Raw genomic sequence first — 24,384 nt, forward strand, 5'->3', positions numbered from 1 at the left:
ATGAATGATGATTTTTTCTTCGTTAGCATATGAGATAATGATAAACTTACTGTAGTATAACTACTTGTCTAATTTTTGTAAAGAACACCAAAAGACTTCCTGTTTAAAAATACAGACTGAAAGACAAAGAAGAAAAGTAGAACTGCAGAATAAGCTGAAATAAAACAGATTTTAGACATTAGCCTTAACTATTCTTTTGTCAAATGTGTTTACAGTAACTCACCTGGGTGCAACTGACATTGTGGACAAAGACGACAAATGAAATAACAAAAGTCTGAAGCAATCATTTTGAGTAAACTGTGATTAGAGAGTAGCAAATAGAGTTACGGACGTTTTTGTTTATTTCCATGTGGAGTTTTTTATGATGTAAATCCATTGGTAATTATCTATTATCTACACTATAGTGACAAAAAATAAATTGAAGTGCCACTCCAACAATCAGTCAGATTATGTTAGCGACTTTTGGCTTTTCTCCTTCTGATCAGTTTTCTTCTGCTACTGCTGTGGTCGATGTTGCTGTTAAATATTTAACAGACACTGGTGGTCGACTGAACCGCTCAAAATCCACTTTGTCAGTCATCAATGTGAAACAGCATGCACACCTTCACTGAAGAACCGGAAAGCAACAGTGAGGTCTCATTACTTTATCAGTACACTTGTTGAGTGGTCACCGTTTTATATTCACATTCCCCGTCTGGCAGTTTCAATAGTTTTGAGCTAGAATGAGCAAAACATAAAGTAAGAAATGGGTTTCTTTTAATGGCCAGTGCTGATCTTCAGAGAACTGTGAGACCAATGCTGTGAGGCTGATTTATTATGCAGAAATGATCATGATGTTTTTTTTTTTTGTTCTTGTTCTTTTGTTCTCCTGCCTGCTGACCACTCTGTGGTGGAGTGGAGCTCCACCCATGCACACAGAACACACAGAGGACAGGGGCTGAAGCAGAAACTGTATTTTCAGATCTGCTAATTTCACTTGCTGCTCTGTTCAAGTGTAAATAAAATGCATCCTTGTGAGTCCCTCACACTCGTGCCCCCAAATCTTTTTGCACATTCATATGCAGTAATTTACAGGTGTGCATGTGATTAAAATGCCCTCGGATATGGGCCAATGCCAATTAATTAAAAATGCCAGAGATCAGCCCGATTAATTGGCTGCTCAATTGGTCGACTACTTCTGTCTACACATGATCACAGGATTTCACTTATTTCATCTGTATCTTCTAGGACCGGTAAAGAACTAGAACATAGTGATTTCTATTATGACAGTCAGTCAACACCAAAGCCTGAAAATAGGTGGAGAAAGAACTCAATGCCCAGTGAGAGGTGAAGGAATGGTACAGGGATACAGTGTTTTTTTCTCTTCATGGATTGCAAAGCTCCTGTACTTAGGGTGGAGGGGGATGAATGAAGCAATCACCGTTATGGATTACAGAGAGTGAAGAAGTGCTTTTTTTCCTAAGTTGAACACATCTGTTCTTTCTTGTCCACCCCTACATCTAAGTTTAATCGCTTTTCCACATTTCCCCTAATATATATCGTGGCAGCAATACTGTATAAGGATATGGGCAAGTATTTTTATTTGGCAGAATCATTTAAAATGGAGGGAGTTCTGGTAAGAATTGAATGAGCCCCTAGAGCTCCATCAAAACATTATATTGGTTCTGCAAAATATGGTTATCTTTTCATGATGCGACTCATGTGCCACTATCAGAAAAGTGCTTCAGAAATGGAGTATTGGAGCCATTTTTCTTTCAGCACTAGGTCAGCAATCTCTTCACTTTCCCTGTTCATTAAGTTTGAAGGAACATCGTTGTTAGCCTATGTAAATGAGATACAGCGTTCCCATGTCAACCAAGGGGAGATTTGGAGGAAGCTGTGGAAAGAAATGACTTCTCTCTTCAGGGTGGCTGGTTGTGCAGGTCTGACTTTTCTCATGTGAAAGGGATCAAAGCAATCTTACTCAGCCCTCTTAAGAAAGATAGATGTACGAATGTGGGAAATCAAATCTGCTTCAAAAGGTAACACCATTGGGAGCCGGAGAGATGAGACGGCAGTGAGAGAATAGGAAACCAGTGTGAAATCGCTGTTGTTGCACTGTAACAGAGGAGAACACAGCTGTCTCCTGCTGTCCTCAGAGTGTTCATGCAAGATGTCTGCTGTTTGGGTGCGTCAGGTTCAGTGCTGTAAAAATTTGTTTGGCTGCACGTTATGTCTTCGCTGTTTTGGAAGAAAGCAAGAAAGTAAATACAAACTGTACAGTTCAATGTGCGCTAAAGAAGAATGAGTGAGGAAGACGGGAAATCAGCCACGGAACTGAGGAGGTGCTGATAGTATGACTTTGAGATTGGGATTGTGTAAAACATGCTTTGATATGATAGTGTTGATGCTTGCTAGTCCCGCTCCTGTCCCCTTAGCATATGCCATGAAAGCTGATTTAACAGCTTATCGCCTGCTCTGAGAATAAACCTTGTAAGGAAGGTGTGACATTGAATAGCTCAGACAGATAGGAGCTAAAAAGTGTCTATTCCTCGTAGTGACACTTGCCTTCCTCTAGCTCGGAGTGGAGGGTGGGTGCTATGGATTTGTGTGTAATTTCCTCTGCAGCCTGAATAAGTGTGCTTGCTGTTATCAGTTTATTTAAAGCAATAATGTAATGTATGGAGCTGATAGAGTGTGCTGCAGTGTGCTCTCAGTATTTAGTGCTTATGATATTGGTGATACAAGGTTAGAGCTGCTGGTAAGGATGTTTAATTCATCTGTTGTTCAGCGTAATGCCATTAAATTCCTGTAAAAAAGTCTTCTGTGTAGAAAATATTTGTCCTCGCGCTATAAGCAGATTGTTGCTAAGAGAAGTCGGTTCGCAAACCTGCTGGTGTTGTAGCAGATATGCCTGCTGCATAGGTGAGACGAAATGGGTTTGTGACTGTGAAAAAATAATATTAACTCTCTCTAGCGTTGGAAGGCTATGCAACAATCCTTGAGATCTAACAAATATGTATAGCATTAATAGTATTAATATATAAAAGCTGAATTTGAATGTGTTGTTTAGAGATATTGACCTTATGATAATGTAAGATATGTAGTTGTGCCAGTTCATGTGTGTTGGTCAAAGCTGTGCATGTGGGAAGGCCAGAGGTCTTGCTGAGACATGAATGAAAAAGCTCTCTTGTGTTTTATTTATTTATTTATTTTTTTTGTCGTCCAGGTGGGCAGGCAATAAGGCTTGACAGAAGATGCAACGGGGGTGGTGGCTCGTCAGATGGCTGGGGACAGGAATGGCAATCCTCTCCTTGCTGACCCACAGCTGGGGCCAGGACACGGAAGGTATGAGCGGACAGCAGCGAGGCAAACATTTTCAGGCCTGTTCGTAACTGCACTGCCAACACATGCAATATGGAATTAAAAAAAAAAACGTTTTTCATTTTATATGAGAACATTACTCTCTAGCTCAAATGTCTTTATGTGCAAAATATTATTTCCTATAACATATTTTTTCCTATTGCTGGACTAGAGAAAGAGTTCCATGTCTTCATCATTGTGTAGCGTGGATGCATACATATGAATATTTACTGCGTCTGTGTCCGTGTGTGTGTGTGTGTGTGTGGATGTGATCCTGTATGTGCCGACATCAGAAATTATAGTTTCCGTTTAAGCCGGTGCATAGTAGAGCTTTGAGAGTTCAACAAAAATGATTTCGCTGAAGCTGTGGAGGACTAGAGAGACGTTGCTCTCAGGTGAGCTCTCAACATTGTGCGTAATTCTTCCATGCAAATAATAACTTTGCTTTCACAGTATTCTCACTAGCCTTTAAATTTAGATGTTTTTCAAAAGCCATTATTGAAAGAGCGAGTGTAAATCCTCCTTCTCTTCCTACACAGTTCACTGATTGTGTTAAGAGGATTCTCCTTGTAGTTGTATGTTTAGGTTCCCAAGTTACAGAGGGAATCTTCGCATTTATAGTCTCAACTCACTGACTTTGTAGCAGATGTCAGTTAAAAGTGAATTTCGACTGTATAGGATTGGCAGGTCTTTAAAGATAGTGCTGAGGGGAAGCTACACATGCACAGAGACATGTTTCAGCCTCCCTACGACCCCCCGGGTGGTAATATTGCACATGATCCAGGTCAATTTTACTCTTCAGAATATTCCCTTCTTCCCAGCCCTGTTTCCTGCTTTCTTTTCATCTCCTTCCTGCTTCCCAGCTTCCTTTGACATGCTCACTAACGTAAAGGCATTCGTTGGGTGTTCTGATTTTATTTTGAGGGGTACATAAGTTTGTATGAAATCATTTTAGTAGAGAAGTGGCTTGCTTTATGACTGACTGAGCCTTTGAAGGTGAGTGAGTGCCATGTGGTTTCCTTTTTGGATGAGGTCTCACTCTGAGGCTCTGACCACATTAATAGATAAGTGTGGCGCGGAGTGAGGGAGCCACTGACCCAAAACATGCTGTGGAACTCAAGAACAGCCCTCTGGAGCATGGGTTTGTGGGCAATTTCTTTTACAACTTTTTATTCATCAAAGCTTCATATGGTGTTGTTTGAGATATAGGACAAATTATCTGTATTAATGAGGTTCACTGACCTTGAGATAACAGAAATCCCTGCTTCAATGAGTTTGTATTTGCATGAACTAAATAGTGCTGATGTTGCTTAAATGGCTGTGTTTACCTGCTTTTTTTTTTGTGATAATCAGACATGATAATGTAGAATTCAATTAGAAAAACTTGTTTAACAAAACACAAACATATAATAATTAAAATTTGTATTTGCATGTCTTTAATAAGTATTAGGTTATATATTTCTAACCAGTCACAGCAGACCTCCCACATGTTCTGAATCTGTTAAACAGGTAAATTAACAACATACCAAGTCTCTGAGAATTTATATTCTACTAATTTGTTACTAATGAGTTATTTACATTGTTTTTTGCAGGAAATGTAACTGTTGCCTGCATTATGTGTTTTTTATGCGTAGGAAGCTCTGCATTTTTGTACTACTCACCAGACGCAGAGAGATCAACGGTTCAAAGTGCAGGATCATGACTGGATACTGGGGAATTTGATTTTACAGCCCTGCATGTGGTTATTGTTAAGCAACAAAAGGACTTTGAGGAGTAAACATGTCAAGTCTCATGGCTGTAGTCAGTGTTAACTTTTTTTAACCAACACCAAGATCTTTCGCTAACCTTACCCAACTCTTTTGGATGCCAAGCATGAAAAATAACTGTACTTGATAATTGATTTTTGCAGGAAAAACATGTGAAATACATTGTTGGTGATCCTTTTGTTGCCTGATTGCAAAATATTTGTACTGACGCGGGCAACAAAAGCATCACGTATTATGCATTTTTTCGTTTGTCTTTTTTCCATCAGTATCAATACTGTTGCATTTCCCATCCACATCTTATATAGTATATTCAGTCATACCACAACTACTGCCCCTCAATTTTTGTGTAAATATGTCCTTTAACTGTGTCATGCGGCCTGTTTTATGCTGATTATAGATGTGGCTGTAGCCTGTAATTTGACTGGTTGAAGGTAGAAATAATTACGTAGGGGGAGCCAGGTAGGAATTAGTGATAGTTACCCTGTCTGCAAATGAGCTCTGATTGGATCAGCGTCTGCCAGCAAATGACCCACAGTGTCACAGTTGTAATGAGGGTGCAGATTGTGAGATGGAGCACATCCGAATTGTTTGTGGTTTGAAGTGTGAGGGCGACTGTGGTTGCTGTTCTCGCCTCTCTTCTCCGTAAAGTGTCACCCAGAGATGATGTTGGTTTAAGCAGGGATTTTCACCTCCATCAACACAACATCCCTCATCTGCTCACTCATAAATCTCACTGCTCTGCCCACATCCAGGCGCCCTTGGCTTTTGGCTCTGTCAACTTGTTTGTTGTCTATCAAATGAAAATAAACCAGACATTTTTAGATCGCATTGAGCTGCGGAGGCAGTGGACGTCACCGTTTCTTTCAAGTCTTCGACTCCTTTAATGAGCAGACTATGAATATCAAGCTGCTGCTGTAATTATTCTAAGAGGTAATTTTGCTCTAAACAAGCTTTAGGGTTTATCGAAACAATTAGGCCTTTGTCATGAAAAACAAAACATAACTGTGTTTTCTCAGCTAATAGGGGGACAGTCATTAAGAAAATCCATCTTCTCTATCCCTCCTCCTGCGTTGTCCTTGTATTATTTCCCTTAACTCCTTTTCTTAACACCTTTTGCTGTTTTTTATTTTTCTTAAACATCTCTATTGCATGCCATCCTTTAAATATTTTTTTATCTTCGTCATATCAGCTCGCTCAAACTTTACGGCACTCAGTGGGATCAACATAGAATAATCATTTTTGACTGTACACGTGCACACAAATGCTCCATGTATGTCCAGTGTGCGAATGGACACTGGTTCACCCGGCAGTTCAACAAATGGTAATGAAGGGTCAAAGCACAAAGCACAGCGCCAGATGCACACTGTCACATCTATACTGCCAAATCCCTCAGTCACTAAATCCAGATGTCTGACAAATGCATCTGTGCACACCCATGCACACGCACTCTCAGTTGTACTTACGTGTCTCTGTGGTTGTGTGTGTGGTGAGGTGTAGATTAGTTAATATGCCTGTGGACACGTTTGCCATGTGACATCAGCCTACCTTCCTCTCTTGCATTAATTCTGTCTCTCTGACTGTCTCTCTCACTTTCCCTCCCTTCCCATCTGCACATGTATTCTGACCCACAATTGTTTGTCTATTTTTGGGATTGTCTGATTAGGGGCCAGATGTGCAGACTGTGTCTGGCTGCAACAGCCTGTAGAGTGGGGGAGCGGTGATGTGACCGCGAGGATGGGGTTTTAATCTGCCCACCAGTAGGCTGTAATCAGGCTCTCGGTGCTTACGAAGGGAGGGGTGGGCACTTTTTTGCGAGACTGGGCCCCGTGCTGCCCAGGGTCTGCACCAACAGGCCCATCCTGGAGCTCAGTACGTGAGCTTGTGCGTGCCGAACTGTTCACTGGGAGTGTGATTGCAGCCATGTGTGGTTAACCTCACAGAGAGACAAAGATAGGCTGCAATGAGGGAACAGAAAAGTAGAAGAGGGAGCTTCTGCAAGTGATTACACATGAGTAAAGTAATCCCCACAACACCCCCCACCCCACCCCCTCGCTTCCATTATCAACCACTAATGATTTACATGATGCTGCAGGAATTCATTTCCACTCTACCTCTCTGATGTTCTTCATCACTGTTACACTACTGCTGCTTTGTTCCCTGCTCTTTCTTCCTCCAATGCCTGTCTCCTATTTGCTTTCCCTTTCGTAATGGAACATTCCTCCCCATTCGTGACCCCTAAAAATAAATACATCAACACAATTATTGCAAGAAGCCCCTGAGAGAGACCCACACGTCTAATGATTTGTAAGGAGAGGGGATGAGATTTGGAAAGAAAGAGAAAGGCAGAAGGCAGTGATTGCATTCCTTGTGCCAAACATAGGCATGCTGCGAGAAGAAGCACACAGCACTGTCTACACATTGATTTATCAGTTTTTTTTCCCCCTCACAAGCAAGGGAATAGTGGAAGAATAGTGGAGGAATAATGGAAGAATATATGTACATGTAAGAGGAGCATGCTGCATGTTCTTTGACTGACACAAAACAGAGCTGAACTTGATTGAAAACGTGAGGTAAATTCTATTTCTTGTTCACATGTGGGAATAATTCTCAATGAGGATGTCACTGCAAAAGTAACCTCCATATTCAGCAAGTCATTACTCACAATCAGTGTTTTATATAAACCACCACATGGTGTACATCACAATATAATGTATAAGTATATATATAACAAGGTGCCATTTGATCCCCCATACATCACCTGCAGGAATGCAAGGTAGCATGCTTCTGAAATGTCAGTATTGAGCCTAAAATAGAATTAGATTGTATGTTTCCTATGCTACACTGATTTCTGTTACCATATGTGAAATTCAGGTGCTTTCATTTTTCCTTTCTCACAGAAACAGAACAGACCAGTGCCTGTGACTATTAAAGCTGCCAGCTCATCAGCTGTAGAGAGATGAACTAACATGTAAATGTCAAAAGAAAAAAAAAAGAAAAGTTTGAAATGAACTGTGTTATTAGTCTATCATAAGAGAAACAGCAGCAGATCCATGCTGAGATTAGGTTGAGTAATTATGAATTTGGTCATTATGAACAGTGCTAAACTTTAGCTCCTAAGTTGAAGCTTAGTGCTACCTCACTCTAACGTTTGCACAGCAGTTTGAAGCCTTTATGCTTCTTTTTGAAATCTCAGCTGCCTCACATTTCCAATCAAGCGTTGGCATAAATTGCTCCATTTTTCTCTTGAAACTAGTTAACATAATTCCCTATTATACAATGGAAACTGATTGCTGTGGAATTGCAGTAATGCTGATATTGGAAATATTTTCAATCAACAAAGTGCTGATAAAATCTTTTCAGGAACGGACTTGCCATTTTTGGTTTTTATGCCATTATGTTGTTTTAACGTGTGTAAACCTTCACTTCAATTGTAATGCGTCAGCTAACTGGCCCCATCCTCCTCACTACATCACACACTGCTCATGTTTTGACCTGCTGTTTGCCCATGAGTAGTCATTACCTGGCAATGTGTGTCACTGGACAGCTGGCCTTTGTCCGTCTCATCATCCTTTGCCAGGCCCTGCTGGACCTCTGCCAAAATATGCCTCTGCCCTACTGGACATGGTTCCATGCAAAATAAATAATCAATCCAACTGGGAAATTAAATGCTGTCCCTGTTTGCGCTGTCTCCACTCATCCCTGCCATGGGCTGTCTGTCACCCTGGGCATTGGTTCATAACTCTAACCTCTAGCCTTGAAGTTTTTTAAGTAGATGACAGTCAAACCAGAGGCCAGCAAACATGCCTCCCTCAGGTGGACCACTGGCAATGTAGCCGAAAGAGAAATAATCACATCTCACTTGCCGTAAGAATAGGAAGCCCCGAGGCTGTGTTTGACGTGTCCTTATCATCACATAGGGCCTGATATTTATATGAAAGGGCAGCTTTTATGATTGCATATGGACAATACAGTATGAGACGTTTTCTGATTAGATGAACTTTTTGGCGAGTTGGCAGTTTGCCATACATTTAAAGGATCGGAGATGAGTTTCTACTTTCCTCTTCACTGCTCCTGCCCTTTCTCAAGAAGCTTTCTCTCTCTGCCTGTCTCTTTTCTCACAACCTTGTATATGACACTTTTTGTAATGAGAGCTGAAGCATGTTTTGCTATAAATGTAAAAAAACAAATGTTGCATTTCATGGATATCTAAATAAGAACACTCAGATCCTAGGTCTGTGGTAAAGGTGTGCGAGATTGATTGAGGCTGTGCCTCTTGCGCCACATTGCTTGTTAGGGTGGTTGTCCTTTAAAGTCTAGATTTCTTTCATTTTTTTTTTTTTTTGATCTCCACTCTTAGGCAGCAGCAGTTTGATTTATTGGTCGCTAAAAAGGCCCTTTTGCAGATGAAGCCACAGGAAAGAACAGGCTATTGAATCGAGTGGCAGGTAAAAATGTCTTTTGAAACTAAATGTCAGTGAGCAGAATTTATCTCACCACTGCCTTGTTGCTCCTGTAATGTAGCGGTCGATGAGCTTGCTTGTAAAGACTTGAATTGCTTGGGAGGTTGTCTGCATCTCAAGCATCTAATTTTAAAAGTATGATGAAAGAACTATGTATAGAAAAACATTAGTTTATTTCCACAGTTTAGGAGTACATAGACATCTTTTGTATTAGTCTAAACCCTTTCCAGTTGACTAATATGCTAATATAAATCCCAGCACTGTTAAACATCTTGAAACATGCATTTGAAACATGGCTTTATTATGACTTAATAATAACCAGTTTAAGTCCCCAGGTCTTTAGCAGTTGCTGTTAAAAAAGGAAAAAAACTAACCAGAGAAGCACTTTGTTATATTTGCATTGTCTCATAAAATCTGTTCAGCTCTCTAACCTTTTGTCAGATGTTCTACGAACTGATTACAGCTTTCTTCATCCATTTTTTCCCCACCCAATCCCTCTGTGAGACGAGAAGTAATCATTCTGTAATTGAAGTTTGACTGAATTTTTTTTTTTCTTCGTATTGTTTGGTTGATTAGTGAAAAGATCTCTATGAGTGAGAGCAAATTATGCCACGGTCAAAATTAGAAGATTTTGATTGACTTTGGATTAGGGCTCTGAAGTGTACAGTGCCCTGATTACTTATTAGTGATTGAAGGCTGCTTATTGCATTTGTTATGATTACCTTCTTCTAAATTCATCATTCCTCTGTACCCCACCACCCATTACTTTTATACGAAGGCCGCTCATTTGAAGGGTACGCTCATCTCTCACCTGTCTAGTTTGAAAACAGCCTTGATGTTTTTTGCAAGATTCCAACAAACCAAATTTGTCTGCACTTCTACTGCACTTAACTGCAAAAAAATCAGTGGCCATTTTTCCTTGACGATGCAATGTACTCAGCTATTTTAATTTCACTATCTATAGCCTGGCTCTCTAAGCTGCTGTTGATTTCCATTTAGCAAGCTGTCAATTGCATATTATTAAAAAAGGCTGAAATAAAAATGTACAAAGATTGCAGATGTGTATTCCATAACAACCATATTTGCAGGAATTAAGCTAAAACTCAGTAGGATGTGATCTTGCATCTTTTGTTCGGTCTGACGTTGCCTTCTACTCTTCGTCTTCTCCAGCTGCATATACGCTTCATCCTTGATCAGGCCAATTGCTATGCCTATTGAGCAGCCTATTGGTTTGTGTTCATTGTCTGTTTGAGTTAGAAAAGATGTGGAACATTCCTTTCATTGCCCGCCACACGATGATAGCTTCCATTCTCTATAGTGTTGCTTTATATCAAGACCAAGGCCTATAGCTCTTTGAAATAAAGGTAAGATAATAATAATAATAATAATAATAATAATAATAATAATAATAATAATAATGAATACTTTATTGATCCCCTTGGGGAAATTGTGGGTGGACAGCTGCTAGACGGTATGTCAGCGCTACACTACGGGGTTTCGGTGTCTTGTCCAAGGACAAGACACCTCAAGATGAGGCAAATATAAGCTCAAGTACACTGAAGAGGTGCAGCTGAAAGTCTACAGACCTCAGTAACTCTATGTCCTATGCTGCATCTCACTCTCCATGAGCTATGTGAGAAGCTCTGTTCTGCTTTGCATTGTTTTGGTTAAGAGTGGTTTTAAATTGCTGCATCAATTGTCTGCACTAGAAAGACAGAATAGACGCAAAACATTTAGACTTTGTCTCTCTTTTCCATATGTGTGTCATAAATGCAAACCAATTTAGGATTGGTTATTGTCTGTCAGATTGTGAGAGTGCATGAATGTAGCGGAAGTAGTTTTTCAATCATGTGTTTACTATGTATTTTAACATCTGCAGGTTACACATCCTGCATCATTATTTTAAGAGCAACAGGAGGGGGTGTTCAGCACACTTTGTGACTATTTGTCAGGTTATTGCAAAAAGCCGACGTGAATTGGCAATAAAACATTTTTTTTTTTATATTCTCCCATTATTTTTTGGAAGGTTTTAGAAATGGGAGGAAAGCTTGATTTAGAATGACAGTAGAAAATATCACCCGCTGCTGAAAGGTGTAAATATTGCAAGAAGTTTGGGATGATTTTATTTGTGGCAAATGACTTTTGAGTTTTCGCATGTATGTGTTTGTGTTCACAATGCATTTGTTAGCGTGTGCACGTTGCCTCCTCAGTGCAGCAGGGGTTATATAGGTCCGTTTGCACTGCAAATGGAGTGCAATGTTCTCTGTCTCAGTTTGTTTCTGCCTTTTGTCTTCAAAGCAGACTCCTCGTGTCTCTCAACTACCACTTAAAGCTGCACGTGCACACCTACGTGAACACACACATGCAAAACTAACAACAGACTGACTGTGATCCCATAAAAACCTTCTTAAAAATGAGAGCAAGTAACTTTTATTCCACATGCTCACACATGCACGCATGTGCACACTCTTTCAACTTCACACAGTATATTCTCTCAGAGCAGATTTGCATATTTATTTTTGATGTTGCTTGTTTATGACTCCAATTGTAAGGTGTGACCCACTTGCTCTGTTCAGTTTGTCACAATAAACGCAACTCTCATCCTGCCACTGCTCCAGCAGATGGGTACAGGTTTTGTAATTGCTACAAAATCATGGCAATGAACAGTGAGTAGCACAATTAGCTGTGTGATTTGAATTATGTGTTAATAATCATTCTAGTCACAGATTTTTGACATGGTTGCGTATGCTTACCAACATATTGCACTCTTGGCGATGATGACTTGCATGTGTGTATATTCTCTAGATAAAATGCAGCAAAAATGTTCAGATCATGACTAAAATGAATGAAAAGAAATAAGAAGACGCACATATTCCATATTGTAGCCTCAGGTTTTCATTGCTATTTAATTGCTAATTATTGTGTGGACTGTCTGCATTATGAAAAGAGCTATAATTAAAAAATGTAGCAACATTATATCCTGAGGTTTTTTATCTCTGATTAATATGCACTTTTAAAACACCATATTAGCGAAGGCTCATGGGCATGCATATTTAATAAGAATACTATCCGCTCTCTTGCACCTGGCAACAGGTGCATAGTTGCACGACTGAACTCAGGCAACAGAAGGCGGGTGTGAAACCCTAGAGTGCTGACTGTTGATGTGGTGTCGTTGACTGTGCCATTTATTTCTGTCCATCTCTGATTACATGGTTGATACATGGTACACCTCCTGACGGCAAGCTGCTTAAGATTGGATATCTTACGAGACAGAGCTGGAGCGAGTTTAGTAAAAGGCCATAGGAAGAAATAATTGTGTCCCAAATTACTTGAATATTGGTTCCAGCGCTCTTTCATGCTGTTTCTTTTTTCCCAGAATGCATGGTACCACTTAATAGAGAGAGAAAGTGTTTTAGTTTTTTAAATTGATTCATATTTTTAATGCAGCCCTCACATCTCTCATGGAATAATGTATGCTGGCAGCTACTGGCAGCAAGAAGAGGTTTGCTGGCTACATTTGTATTTGTGTGAGGTTCACTAACATCTACCATTTCTCTAGCGGAGACTTCTACAACACACATTCAGAAATTGCCCCTTTTTTCTACTGTTTCCTAATGCCTGTTCTCTTTTTTTTTTTTTTTTTTATAATGAACTCTTTCTCCTCTTCTAACACCAGACGTGTTCTTCAACCGACTGTTTCATGCTTTTTTTTCTTCCATGCTTCTCTGCTCTGCTTTCCTCTGGCTCCACTAACCCCCAACCTCTTCAGACTGGCAGTATGAGGGTAAGAGGGCAACCATCCGTTGTCTTTTATTCCTATGTTCTCTCTCACCATTTCCCTCTACAGTTTCCCTCTACTAAACTTTCCTCACATCAGCTGCGGAGCGTGTTGCCTTGGAGCACCTATTCCTCTACAGTAGACACCTCCCTGTACTCTTGTCTCCTCCTCTCCACCTCTCCTGCTGCTCCATCTGCTGCTGTCTGTCAAGCTGTCATTACCTGTGTCCCATGTGCTCATACCATCTAGCTGTTGTGACCTCCATCTGTGAAGCCGGGTCTTGTCAGTGCTCTGCTTATGATGTTGCCACATGCTTCGACCACCTTGTTTGTCTGATGTCAGTATTGTACAGTCCATTCCTGTTGATGCTTGTGTGTTAGCAATCATTGATGCTACCTCCAATAAAAGATGTGTCAACATGACAGCTGATGATCCAATTTTGAGCTTTCCCTTTCATGGACCACTGAAGTATTTATAGTTTCTGTGATTGCACGTCCATTTTTTTTTGTTTGTTTTTTTTGTGGCTGTTTGTTTGAGCATTGTTGGCTGTACTCAAACACTATACTATGCCAATCATTTATTCAAAATTCAGAAACATCGAACAAAATTGTACCTGAAGTAAATAAATAAAAGTATAAATACTCATTTAGCTAGAAATGGATGTGACATGTTCTGCTTAAGTAGGCTTTTTTGTGGTCACATGCCAAAAAGGTTGGCAGTGTCCACTAGTAGCAGCCACTGGTTTAATATTAATCACTGGATTTTATGAACTTGTAAATAATTTCATTTATCTGTTAGATAAATAAAGTGGATAAAAACAAACAATATTTCCCTATGAAATGTAGTAAAATACAGAATAGAGTGGAGTCAATCAAGTAAAGTGCTAGTATCTCACAACCTGATTAAACACATTTACTGTGGTTACTTTCCACCTCTCAAGTAAATCAACATATTTTAGCTTTTATACTAAATCCATATGTAAATCTCATATTTTATAGTATCCTGTATGCATTTCATAAGCTGCCATGAAGCTTGATGGGCTATTGGGACTACACAATAAATAATTCATTCTTTCTTTTATGTTAATTCGCTTTTTCTTTTTTCATGTTCAGAGTGTAAGCTGTCCCGGCCAGGACCCCCTGCAACCATAGTGACCATAGACGAGGAGAGCCGCAATGGTATGTACCAAGCAGCTGCTCACCCACACAACTTTTTTTATTTCTGCCTCATCTTCATTCCGTATTCCACTATTTTAAATGCTTGTGCGTTCAAGTGGCATGGATTGCACTGTTGTTTCTGCACTACAGTGAGTGTTGCTTTGCCATACAAACTAATACTTTCCCTATTGGGACCGTACAGCATTGTAACATAAGAGAGTGCAGTCGCTCCGCTCATGCACTTGGGGCAGGTTGGTTGTTGGAGATGTTTTGTCAGATTTATTGGTTTGTCATTTTGATTGTATTTTACAATAAAGATAAATAAAGAGTAGTTGTTCTTGCTTTGTATATTTGTTCTATTCTCTCAGGGTAAAGCAGAGGAGTGTGTGTCTGTGTCTGTGTGTGCCTGCTTCGTGTCTGAGTGAGTGTATACAGATGGTGTTTGGCATACAGATATGACATGGGGCTCTATTAATGAGTAGTCTGCTCCCTGCACAAGTTGTCTTTACAGTGGTGTACCTGTGCGACAGACATCCAGAATCACTGATGCTTTACGCATTAGTGATTCCTGTCAGGTGAAGCTGTTCTTTCTTTTCTTCTCCTTCTTTGTCCTCTTCTAGCTTTTCCATCACCTGCACCCACTTCTCAGCTCTGTGTAGTTTCCTCCTCTTTTCCTCCTTCATTTTCGCTGCGAGGTTTTGACTATTTTCCATCTGCATTCTTCTGATGTGCGGATGTGCGCGTATGTGTCTATGCGACCGAGAGTGCTGGCTGCTACTCGGGGAGGAGCTATATGTTCATTGAGGGAATGAGAAATGCATTTCCCTAAATGGAGCAGGTGTGTATTTGTCTCACTCAGTTCTCCCTGCAGATATTGGTACTGCAGGTTAACAAACTTTAATGAGTAGCTCTCACTGCAGATTGCATCCAGAGCTTGTTTATAATCAGAATACTACTTCACAGATGCTCAGCTTCCCTGCTATATGTGCTCTGGGCACTCCTTTGTAGGTGGTTGCATGACTTTGAGAGAACAATTGCCTTTGTACACATCGAGTATGCATCTAGCTTATGTGCATATTTGAATCCCAAGAGTATGATTAGGTGGCGCTGTGTCTTAGGCTGCCATTCATCAGTGCAATAGCTACCAATTCAGGCTGTCACACTGTGTCACCTACTCCTTCCTCTCTGTGTGTGCACTTGTGGTTTTGGGCTTTAATCAATTGCCGGGGGAATGTGTGACTTGAAGGTAACCAAGCCTGCATCCGACAGTCTCCCTCACCTCACATGTGCTGATGCTCTGTGTGAAGGATTTGCACTAATCTTCCTCATAAAGCACTCATTTACCTGGGATATGGGTCTCTTCTGGCTCCGCCATCTTTTTATTTATCTGTCTGTGATGAAACAGCCCAGAACCCATTCTCACCATAATGGAATGTAAAACAGGCAACCCACTGTTATTGACCAAAGCAATTATCCTCCTTAATGTGTTTCATCTCTTCTTTTCTGTCACACAGAAACCATACAAATGGCACATAATAAGATTCCATCTTTTCTGAACATTTGCCTTCATATTCATTTATGTCGGTGAATGGGAAAGCAAACAGCACAATCACCTGCCTGTCTGGTTTTGTTTGGTTGATTTCAGAAAGGATAGACAAACAAATATATCATCACATTTTTCTTGGCTTTTCAAAAGAAGAGTTGTCACTCAAAAAAGAGAAGAAGTGGTGGAAGAGCCGTGTTGCTCAATTGCACAACATTTGCAACTCATTTAATCAAGGCAACAGTTGTTCATTTATTGATTGTCAATATGTGGAGTTATATTTGGGTCAGTTTAGTCTACAGACTTGGACACAGACATTGTGAAATAAGTTCATTTTTGTAGTTCTACTTTTTTTTTTTTTTTTTTTTAACATTATGTTTTATTCTCAGAGGTTTTCACTTTAGAAACACAGATAGTCACAAGGGATAGCAACCCAGTTGCTCAAATGAAGCGTAACATGTTTAATTTATCCAAGCTGCTGCTTCTGCAGACCCACTGACAGGTGCCAGACACAACACACAAAGTCTCACTCGCTTGCAGAGTAGATATCTATTGGGAAGACAAAGCTTGTTTTCTATAGGCTCCTTTGCTTATTCAGACTGTGAGCTAAATCCAAAAGCAGTTAATCAGATTGAAGAGATTTCTATCTCATAGGATAGGGCAGCTGGATATGAGGACAGAGGAGAGAAGGTGCATTTTCCTATGGATAGAGAGCTTGCTACAGCAACAGTGGGTAATCGTCGTATCCCTAAACGAGGATGCCATCTTCTAGCTTTTATCTTGTCTCTGCAAATTTATGATTTGTATCAACTGTTGCCTGAAGCGCCTGATGATCCTCTCAACGCTCTCTGATTATTGAGCAATAGCTTAGAGGAAATCAAAAAACAAGTGGTGCTGAAGGACTTTATTAAAGACAAGTCAATTTGGCATTTATATGTTGCACAACTGCCAGGTAGATATGCTCCAAATGCTGATAAATCATTGCATCTTGAAAAAGGCTTTCACCCGTCTTGAATAAAGGTAGAAATGCACCATAGTCCTTCATAGTACCATAATGCATGCTTGACCTGAAACATTACCCCCTGGATACAGTGAATGCAGTACTGCACACTCTTCTATGGCAGAGTAACTGGAGTTAGTCATTGCAATGATCCAAACTTTTCTCTTCAGCTGAGCCTGAATAAATATATATAGTATTCTTGCCAGTCTATTTGCAAGTATTGGCCTGTGCAGCTTTCCACTTTTAACCTATATCTGACCTTCTTTGGTTGAAGGGTACAGTCATAGCCTGTCTTAAAGCACTGCAGAAGAAAATGTGATCTTAGCACCCCAAGCTGTTAATTTTGTGACCTCTTAAATGGCATGGAGCAGAATTGGATGTTGATTGTTTGATTGTAATTTAAGTCTATTTGCATTTCAGTTTGCACTGGCTAGATATTGTTATTGTTATGTCCAAATAGTATTCATAAAAAAGAATTAAAACACTTTATTTAAATAGGAAAGGAATAAAGATTAAGGCTTTAGCTGGGAACGTCTCTATCAAAAGGCGTTCCAGCACAAAGCACTCCTTACTATTCCATCACTTTATGCCTTTTGGTTGTTAGAAGTACCCAGACCAGCCATTCATGTGTTGGGAAGTACACCCTTCTGGGAGGAAACAATGCTCTTGTCTCGCCTCTGGTTTTTCATGCTCGTCTCTGAACATGCACTGAAGTCAACCACACAAAGCTCGTCAGCTACAAAATGAAGTGACAACTGCACCAGAGTCAGTATGAAGATGAACAAAGTCAGCCAGTTTTGCAGTCATTCAGTTATGCTCTCAGGTTTATTGTCACCTTCCTGCTTTTACCATTTCATAAGTTCTGTTTTTGGATCGACGATAACTGACCATGAATGACCTTTGACATGACGGTTAACAGTTTGTCAGCAATAAAATGATTGGGAACAGATGAATGAGTGCCAAAAACCTTAATCGGATTAAGGTCTTGCAACTTATTCAGGTTCCATTGAGTGTTGTAGTTGAACTAAGCAATCCTGTGTCTGGTTTCCTTGCAGGTTTCAAGGTACAGGAGGAGGGAACTCTTGGAAGTCTTAGTATGTTTAAACAATTAATCAAATGAGCCAGTCCAGGCAAGTGTTTTTCTCAGCTGCCGTAGACTCATTAGCTTCTCTTCTCATTTAAGATTAAACTTAATACCTCACACGGTTTCTCTTCACTGAGCTCGTCATTAGTTTGACCGTACTCTTCGTCGCTGCATTTCTTAATGTTAACATGTCTGCCTTTCCACTTTGTCTTTTTTTTTTCCATTATGTACACACCCACCATATTAATTTCTCTGCACCAATAGAAACCCCCAACACTTAAAGGACAGATGAAGATTAAGAGAGGCTATCATGTAAGCATGTAGCACTGTCCCTCCATGCCTTACAACACCTAAAGTCCAGAAATCCACTAGTTTTAAACAATAGCACTTGTCAGCAGGGGAATACATTGATGAATGGGGCTCTCAGGATCACCCTGTACAAATAGCAAGGGTACAATTTGTAACTCTTTTTTTTCCAAATGGGGTTAAAAAAAAAAAAAAAAAGTCATGATAGTTGGCTGAAGAGAAGAACAATATATAATGTTCCACAGAAACAGTTACCCAACTGTTGATCACCAACAGAACTGTAACTGCATTTGAGTTAATGCCCAGGAATTGTAAATGCCATATTTGAAAGTGTGCATCTCAGAAATCAGATAATCGGAAAATTCACTCTCCCTGTTGACTTTTGCCTCGTAACTGAGGACAGGTTAGCTATGTTTATCTACCCAGGTACAGAAGTGCAACCCACAAAATATCCAACACAAACTTGATTACTAACTTGATCAATTCAATTCAGTTTTATTTATACAGTGTGAAATAACAACAGAATAATATCAACTCACTTCACTTATTAAGGTCTACACTTTGCAGTCTGATCAGTTTGAGCAGTCTTTTTCAACCTGTCTTTTCATAGATATTATTGCTTGATTGTGAAATAGTGTGAGCCAGTATGGAGCATTTTACACTTAGTAAACAAGATTATGACATTTTTGGCGGGTCAAGCATACACTACCTGGAGACAAAATAACCCCCTGAACGCTTTAGCCAACAATAGCAACCAATATTTGTTGGTTTATATATTATAAATGGCTAAATAAAAAATAACCCTAGCTCTTAAACCTTGACTCCAGACTTCCAGCTTTGCATCATCTCAGATGGGTGTTTTGAGAACGTAACTTTAAAACTGTTGAGGTTTTGTCCAACGTCTAAACCGGTTCTGTTTGATAATTTACTTCCATTTTAAAAATCACATGAAAATATGTTTGATATTCTCACAAGTTCAGCTGTACTTTTGCTGATCAGGACTATGGACATTCTGTTCTGCTTAATAATTGCAACTTAGCAGAAGAGGAAGCATCTGTGCAAATTGTGCTAGAGTTACCCAAGTGGCCAATTTGATTTTTGTGGAGCTGTGAATCTGATACTCAAACAAAACGAGCACTGCTGTTTCATTCGCACACTCATTTGAGCCTTTGCGCGCGTGTTTGTGTTCTGTATGTGTGGGTGAGGACATGTTCCACCTGTTGTAAATGCCACTTTTTTAAAATCAATTTTATGCATTTGTCTGATTAGATTTTGAATTTGTTCTTTTTGTTCCCCATTTGTGAGTTTCTCTGTCTTACTCACACACACACACCTCTCCCTTCAGTTCTATAATGATATCCAGTTGTGATGATTGCTTGGTCATCAATATATAATTAGAGTGTAGCTGAAAGGAGGGATTAGTGCACAACACCTGTTCCTTATGGATTAGAGAGCAAAACAGGAGGGCAGTGAGGCTTAATTATACACTGCATACAGTATGCTGTGTCTGCCTCACTACAAAAACTCTATTGTTAATGCGTTATGCCACATTATTTATATAAAATATGTTTCACTCTGTTGCTGAATGCCTTTGTTTTTTTTTTTTTATTATTATTTAAAGTGTCTGAAACACCCTGTACCTCCCCATCTACTTGGCCCTAATTAAACTCCTAGTCATGTTAATGTTGTTGTTTAGAAGTGGAGAACATATTTTAGTGTTTGATGTGCAAATATATACTGCAATTACAGTATGTTGTGGTGATAAACGGTCAGCATAATTTCCCTAAATCACTTTGTGCTTATCCTGATTACACTGCACTCTCGTACTATTTGCATGACCATACTTGTACCGTATTAGTGCAAAATGCTCAGTGTCTGAGATGAAAATAGTCAATCAATTTGCTTAATCCAACTTAATATGTTTACTTATCGTTGATCAGAGAAAATCGCTAAGCAGCCTATGCTAAATTCAGCCAAAACAACTTTTGTTTTTTCTCACTATTTTTAAAGGTGATAGAAACAAATTGCTTTTGTTATGAGTGTTGGTCCTGGTGAGAGCACACAGTCCTCACTGCATTATTCAGCTTCTTTTCCACAATATGGTGGGATTGTCAGCTTAGATTAATAGTGTCATCATAGAATGTGTTTTTATTCACATATCTCTAAGGGAATCCCAGTGTTCTTTCACTTCAGTATCTCTCCCTATCTACAGTACAGTACGTGCAAAGACTATAGAGCAGACTGATAGTTGCTAGTTTTCCACAGTATACTGTACAGTGGCACAGACAACAGACTGCAGTACAAAAAATGTATTGGCTCCTGCATGACCAACACTACAATACAATGTGTTGCACAGACAGAGCAGGAGAAAGTGTTTACAGATTTTGTAATGAGTGTAATATTTAAACAGAAAATCTGCATTTTACACTGAAACTCTCAGTATTTCTACCCTACAGCTGCAGAGCCAGCTCTTTAATGATAATATTATCTGTGGATCTAAGCTGCTTCACTGAAGCAGTGATGCTAAGTTTGCAGACACCATAATAATGCTTAGGGCAGGTTAAATGATGGTGGCATTTTCTGGCTCATGAATGTTATCAATACAATGAAATTAAGGTTAATCCAAAGCTCTTTTGGTTAATTATGAACACAGCAGAGTTTTGCTCTGTGATGGCCCCTTGTTGGGAAAAACTAATTATATAGTATGTGTAGTATAATATTAATATTGATGGGTACAGTAAATACATCTAGTGGGCATTATTTCTGAATTGTTGCTTCTCTGAAGGAAAGTATAAATTGAATTTTCCATTGTAACAGGACAAATTCACTGCATATGTTTGTGTGACAATAGTGAGACCTGCTGTTCAAGTTAATGTTTTCTTTATAATATAGTTATTTCTGTTAAATTATTGCATTGTGTTTATAAAAACGTCTGAAGGCTGCTTGTATTGTTGGGGTTTTTTTTTGTGTGTTTGTGAACTGGTAATTTGAATTCCTCTGTTAATAAGATACAGGGTGTTCATCATTTAATTTCCAACGCACTGTAATGAGATTGCGGATTACTTTAATCCTCGCATTAGACTGAACAGGCACTAAAAAGATTGGTCATTCATATTTCATGTTTAGATGTCATTTTCACGCAAAGCAAATTTGAAAGCAGAAACACAAAGGTTGTGGTGGAGACTGAACCATCTAATCAACTAGTATAATGAACATGATGATCAAACTCTTTTATTTTGAACTAACACATTCATGAAATGGTAATGTAACTGGACTGCACTAACAGCATACTGTGCTTCTTAACCTTTGTAGGACAAGCCACTTTTTTAATATGCCCCTGATTCACCTGTTCACACACACTTACAGTACACGCTGGGAGCATTTTGTCGTGCATTGAGTTGGTCAAGGATCAAACCCTTAATTCTGCATTGACAAAATGATACACTCAACCTCCTGGCTACCCCCATTTGTCAACCAACGTCCTTGTGCGACATACTAAATGGTTGTAGTTTTGAAGCAGCAGGTCAAAATAATATACTGAAATACTATATCTACTGGATGGATTATGAAAAATATCTAATCAAAAAATAATTGACCTTTTCCTTAGCAGCAACATGATGTTGAAATGTTTTAGTTTTGAGTGGAATAGTTGGCAATAATTGGATGGTTTGCCATGAAATTTAGTAAAGACGATTTTTTATGATGCTTTACCTATGATATCATCATCATGTCAAAAATGAACTTTTACTTAGTTTGATTTTTGACCACATGCTTGCAAATGTAATGAGAATCACATCATCCTCCACTGTAGTCTGCCAATTACCCACGTTGTCCTTGATAAACAACAATAAACGGTTGTTTATTGTTAAAGTCTGCCACCACAAGAGCTCCGTGTGACAATCGTCAGTGGGAAAATGTTGGCAGGACGACGTTGTATTGTAGTGTTGTTGCACTGCTGTGCCATTAAAATGGCTGTGAACTCCAAGTCTTGTAAATCAAGGCCACAGAATTCTTGATAATATGTGTAATTCTTTTTTTTTTTTTTTTTTAACTACATAAATGTCACCTATATTGAGACTACACAGTATGTTCATATCACAGTGACAAGGTACAATACAGTGCTAGGACATTGTCAAGGTGCTCATTTCTATCTCATACACCGCTATTATACTGTGTGTGCCATTGCTGAGCCTCGCTGGAAACAGCATTCTCGAGCTCTCTAACATTAGTTGAACATAGGCAGTAATCACACAGTCCCTGAGTTAGAAATGAACCAGACTGGGCTGCAATATCTGTCAAAGATAAGAGGGAGAGGGCGATTTAAGCAGGCGGATGCAGTGATGCTTTCTGTCCGTAGGTGGGCATTTTCTTTATAAATGACTATGTTCACATCCACACAAGAAGCCAGTTTGTTCGGAGAAATCATGTTAAGGCAGAAAATTGGAGTTTACATACGCTACAGTAACCTGGTTAGTATTAAACGGTGTTTGGTAAGTAATGAGATTTCTCCTCTGTGGTACTCTTAACCGTATTTTAGAATTGAGGCTGGAAAACTTCAAGTGTATCAGTGATACTGCATGTTACGAGTATTTGGATGCACGCTACATTGCGAGAACAAGCTCTGTGGTGTGCAAGCACATTTTCCTTTTCATTCTTAATGCAAATGACCAAGTAATTTTTGTGTAATATGTTCTCTTAATGTCTTACCCCAATTAAGGAAATCTATTTTTCTCCTTCATAAAATGTTAATGAGCCTTTTTTACTGTGAAAATCAGAGAACACATTCGTTACTTGTGGATTGATGCAGTTTTATTTTAATGAGCTTGTGCTGAATCTTGACTGTCAGAATAAAAAAATGCCACTCTACGGCCTGTGGCAGTTTTAGTTGTACTGGTGAATATTCATTACTTGCTCCCAAAGAGATGAGTTTGCCCATGACACATAACATGCCAATGTAGATTTGAACAGAGAAGGACAATTACATGGAGAACAGTTTAGATGATGGGAAAGGAGTCAGTTCCAATACCCAGGACATCTTAAAGTTAATATTCTGAGAATGCACGAAACTGGTCTCCCATTCATTTTTTATGAAGCTGCTCCATCACAGACTCCGAATTTTCTAGTGCCTACATTTCTTTTCCTTTTTTTATTTTCGCACTTACAGAGTCCATTACAGGCACTTCAGTGGTGTTTTTTATTCACTTTGCACAATGGTGGCCCAATTTTCAGATTTTCACACAGATACACAACTTTACATTGCTTTATGTCTGCTGCTTACCTTTATTTTAACTTAAAATTATTCATTTAAATAGTATTTTTTAGTATTAGTATTTTTACTGTTCGTATTGTTGATCCACTGATCTTTGCTGTCACGTTTCCTTTTATACTGGTAACAAAGGTTAATCAATATTCTGCTCAGTACAGTGCAGTACCTGTTTTGTGTGTAGAACAATCCAGCGGGACAGTGATTTTAATTATTGCGACTTTACTGCATCAATATTCCTACGTGTGCAATACATTTTGTAAAGTCTGTGGAGGTTTTATATCTGTAAAACCTTCACACCACCAATCCTTTGCAGCAAAGCAGCCATGAATCAAATGTTCAGATGTATTCATACAACGACATCGTAGTATGGATTTACAACTAGTAAAGACACTATGATGATAATCTTCTATGATGTTTGAGTCCTATGTGACCATATATGTGTGTTTCATTCATATACTCCTATGACTCCATAAAGGCTGCCTAGACCACACTTTTGTCTGGCTTTCAGTACAAAACAAACCACTTTCCATACTGTATATTTAGCATTTATGCAAGCTGTACTATTAAAACTCATTTGCTGGACCAATTTGCTTCTTTGACTTACAATCAAAAGCAATACTATAATTACACCAAGTGAAATGAAAGAAACCTGACTATGCTGCCCATGTGGGTGAGACTCTAA

The 24,384-nt window shown here is 39.2% G+C and overlaps 1 protein-coding gene across 1 annotated transcript in view; it reads left to right on the top strand.

Annotated features, from left to right (window-relative positions):
- The window catches only part of pcdh15a (protocadherin-related 15a), a 157,325-nt gene that overhangs the window by 40,342 nt on the left and 92,599 nt on the right, over positions 1-24,384 (top strand). The window contains exons 2-4 of the mRNA XM_026353794.1: positions 3,209-3,327; positions 13,338-13,352; positions 14,459-14,524. Of these exons, the coding sequence (XP_026209579.1) occupies positions 3,237-3,327; positions 13,338-13,352; positions 14,459-14,524 (172 nt within the window). The 5' untranslated portion in view covers positions 3,209-3,236. The remainder of the gene's footprint in view (positions 1-3,208; positions 3,328-13,337; positions 13,353-14,458; positions 14,525-24,384) is intronic.

The sequence above is a fragment of the Anabas testudineus genome, chromosome 15, assembly GCF_900324465.2.
Source record: "Anabas testudineus chromosome 15, fAnaTes1.2, whole genome shotgun sequence".
Lineage (NCBI taxonomy): Eukaryota > Metazoa > Chordata > Actinopteri > Anabantiformes > Anabantidae > Anabas > Anabas testudineus.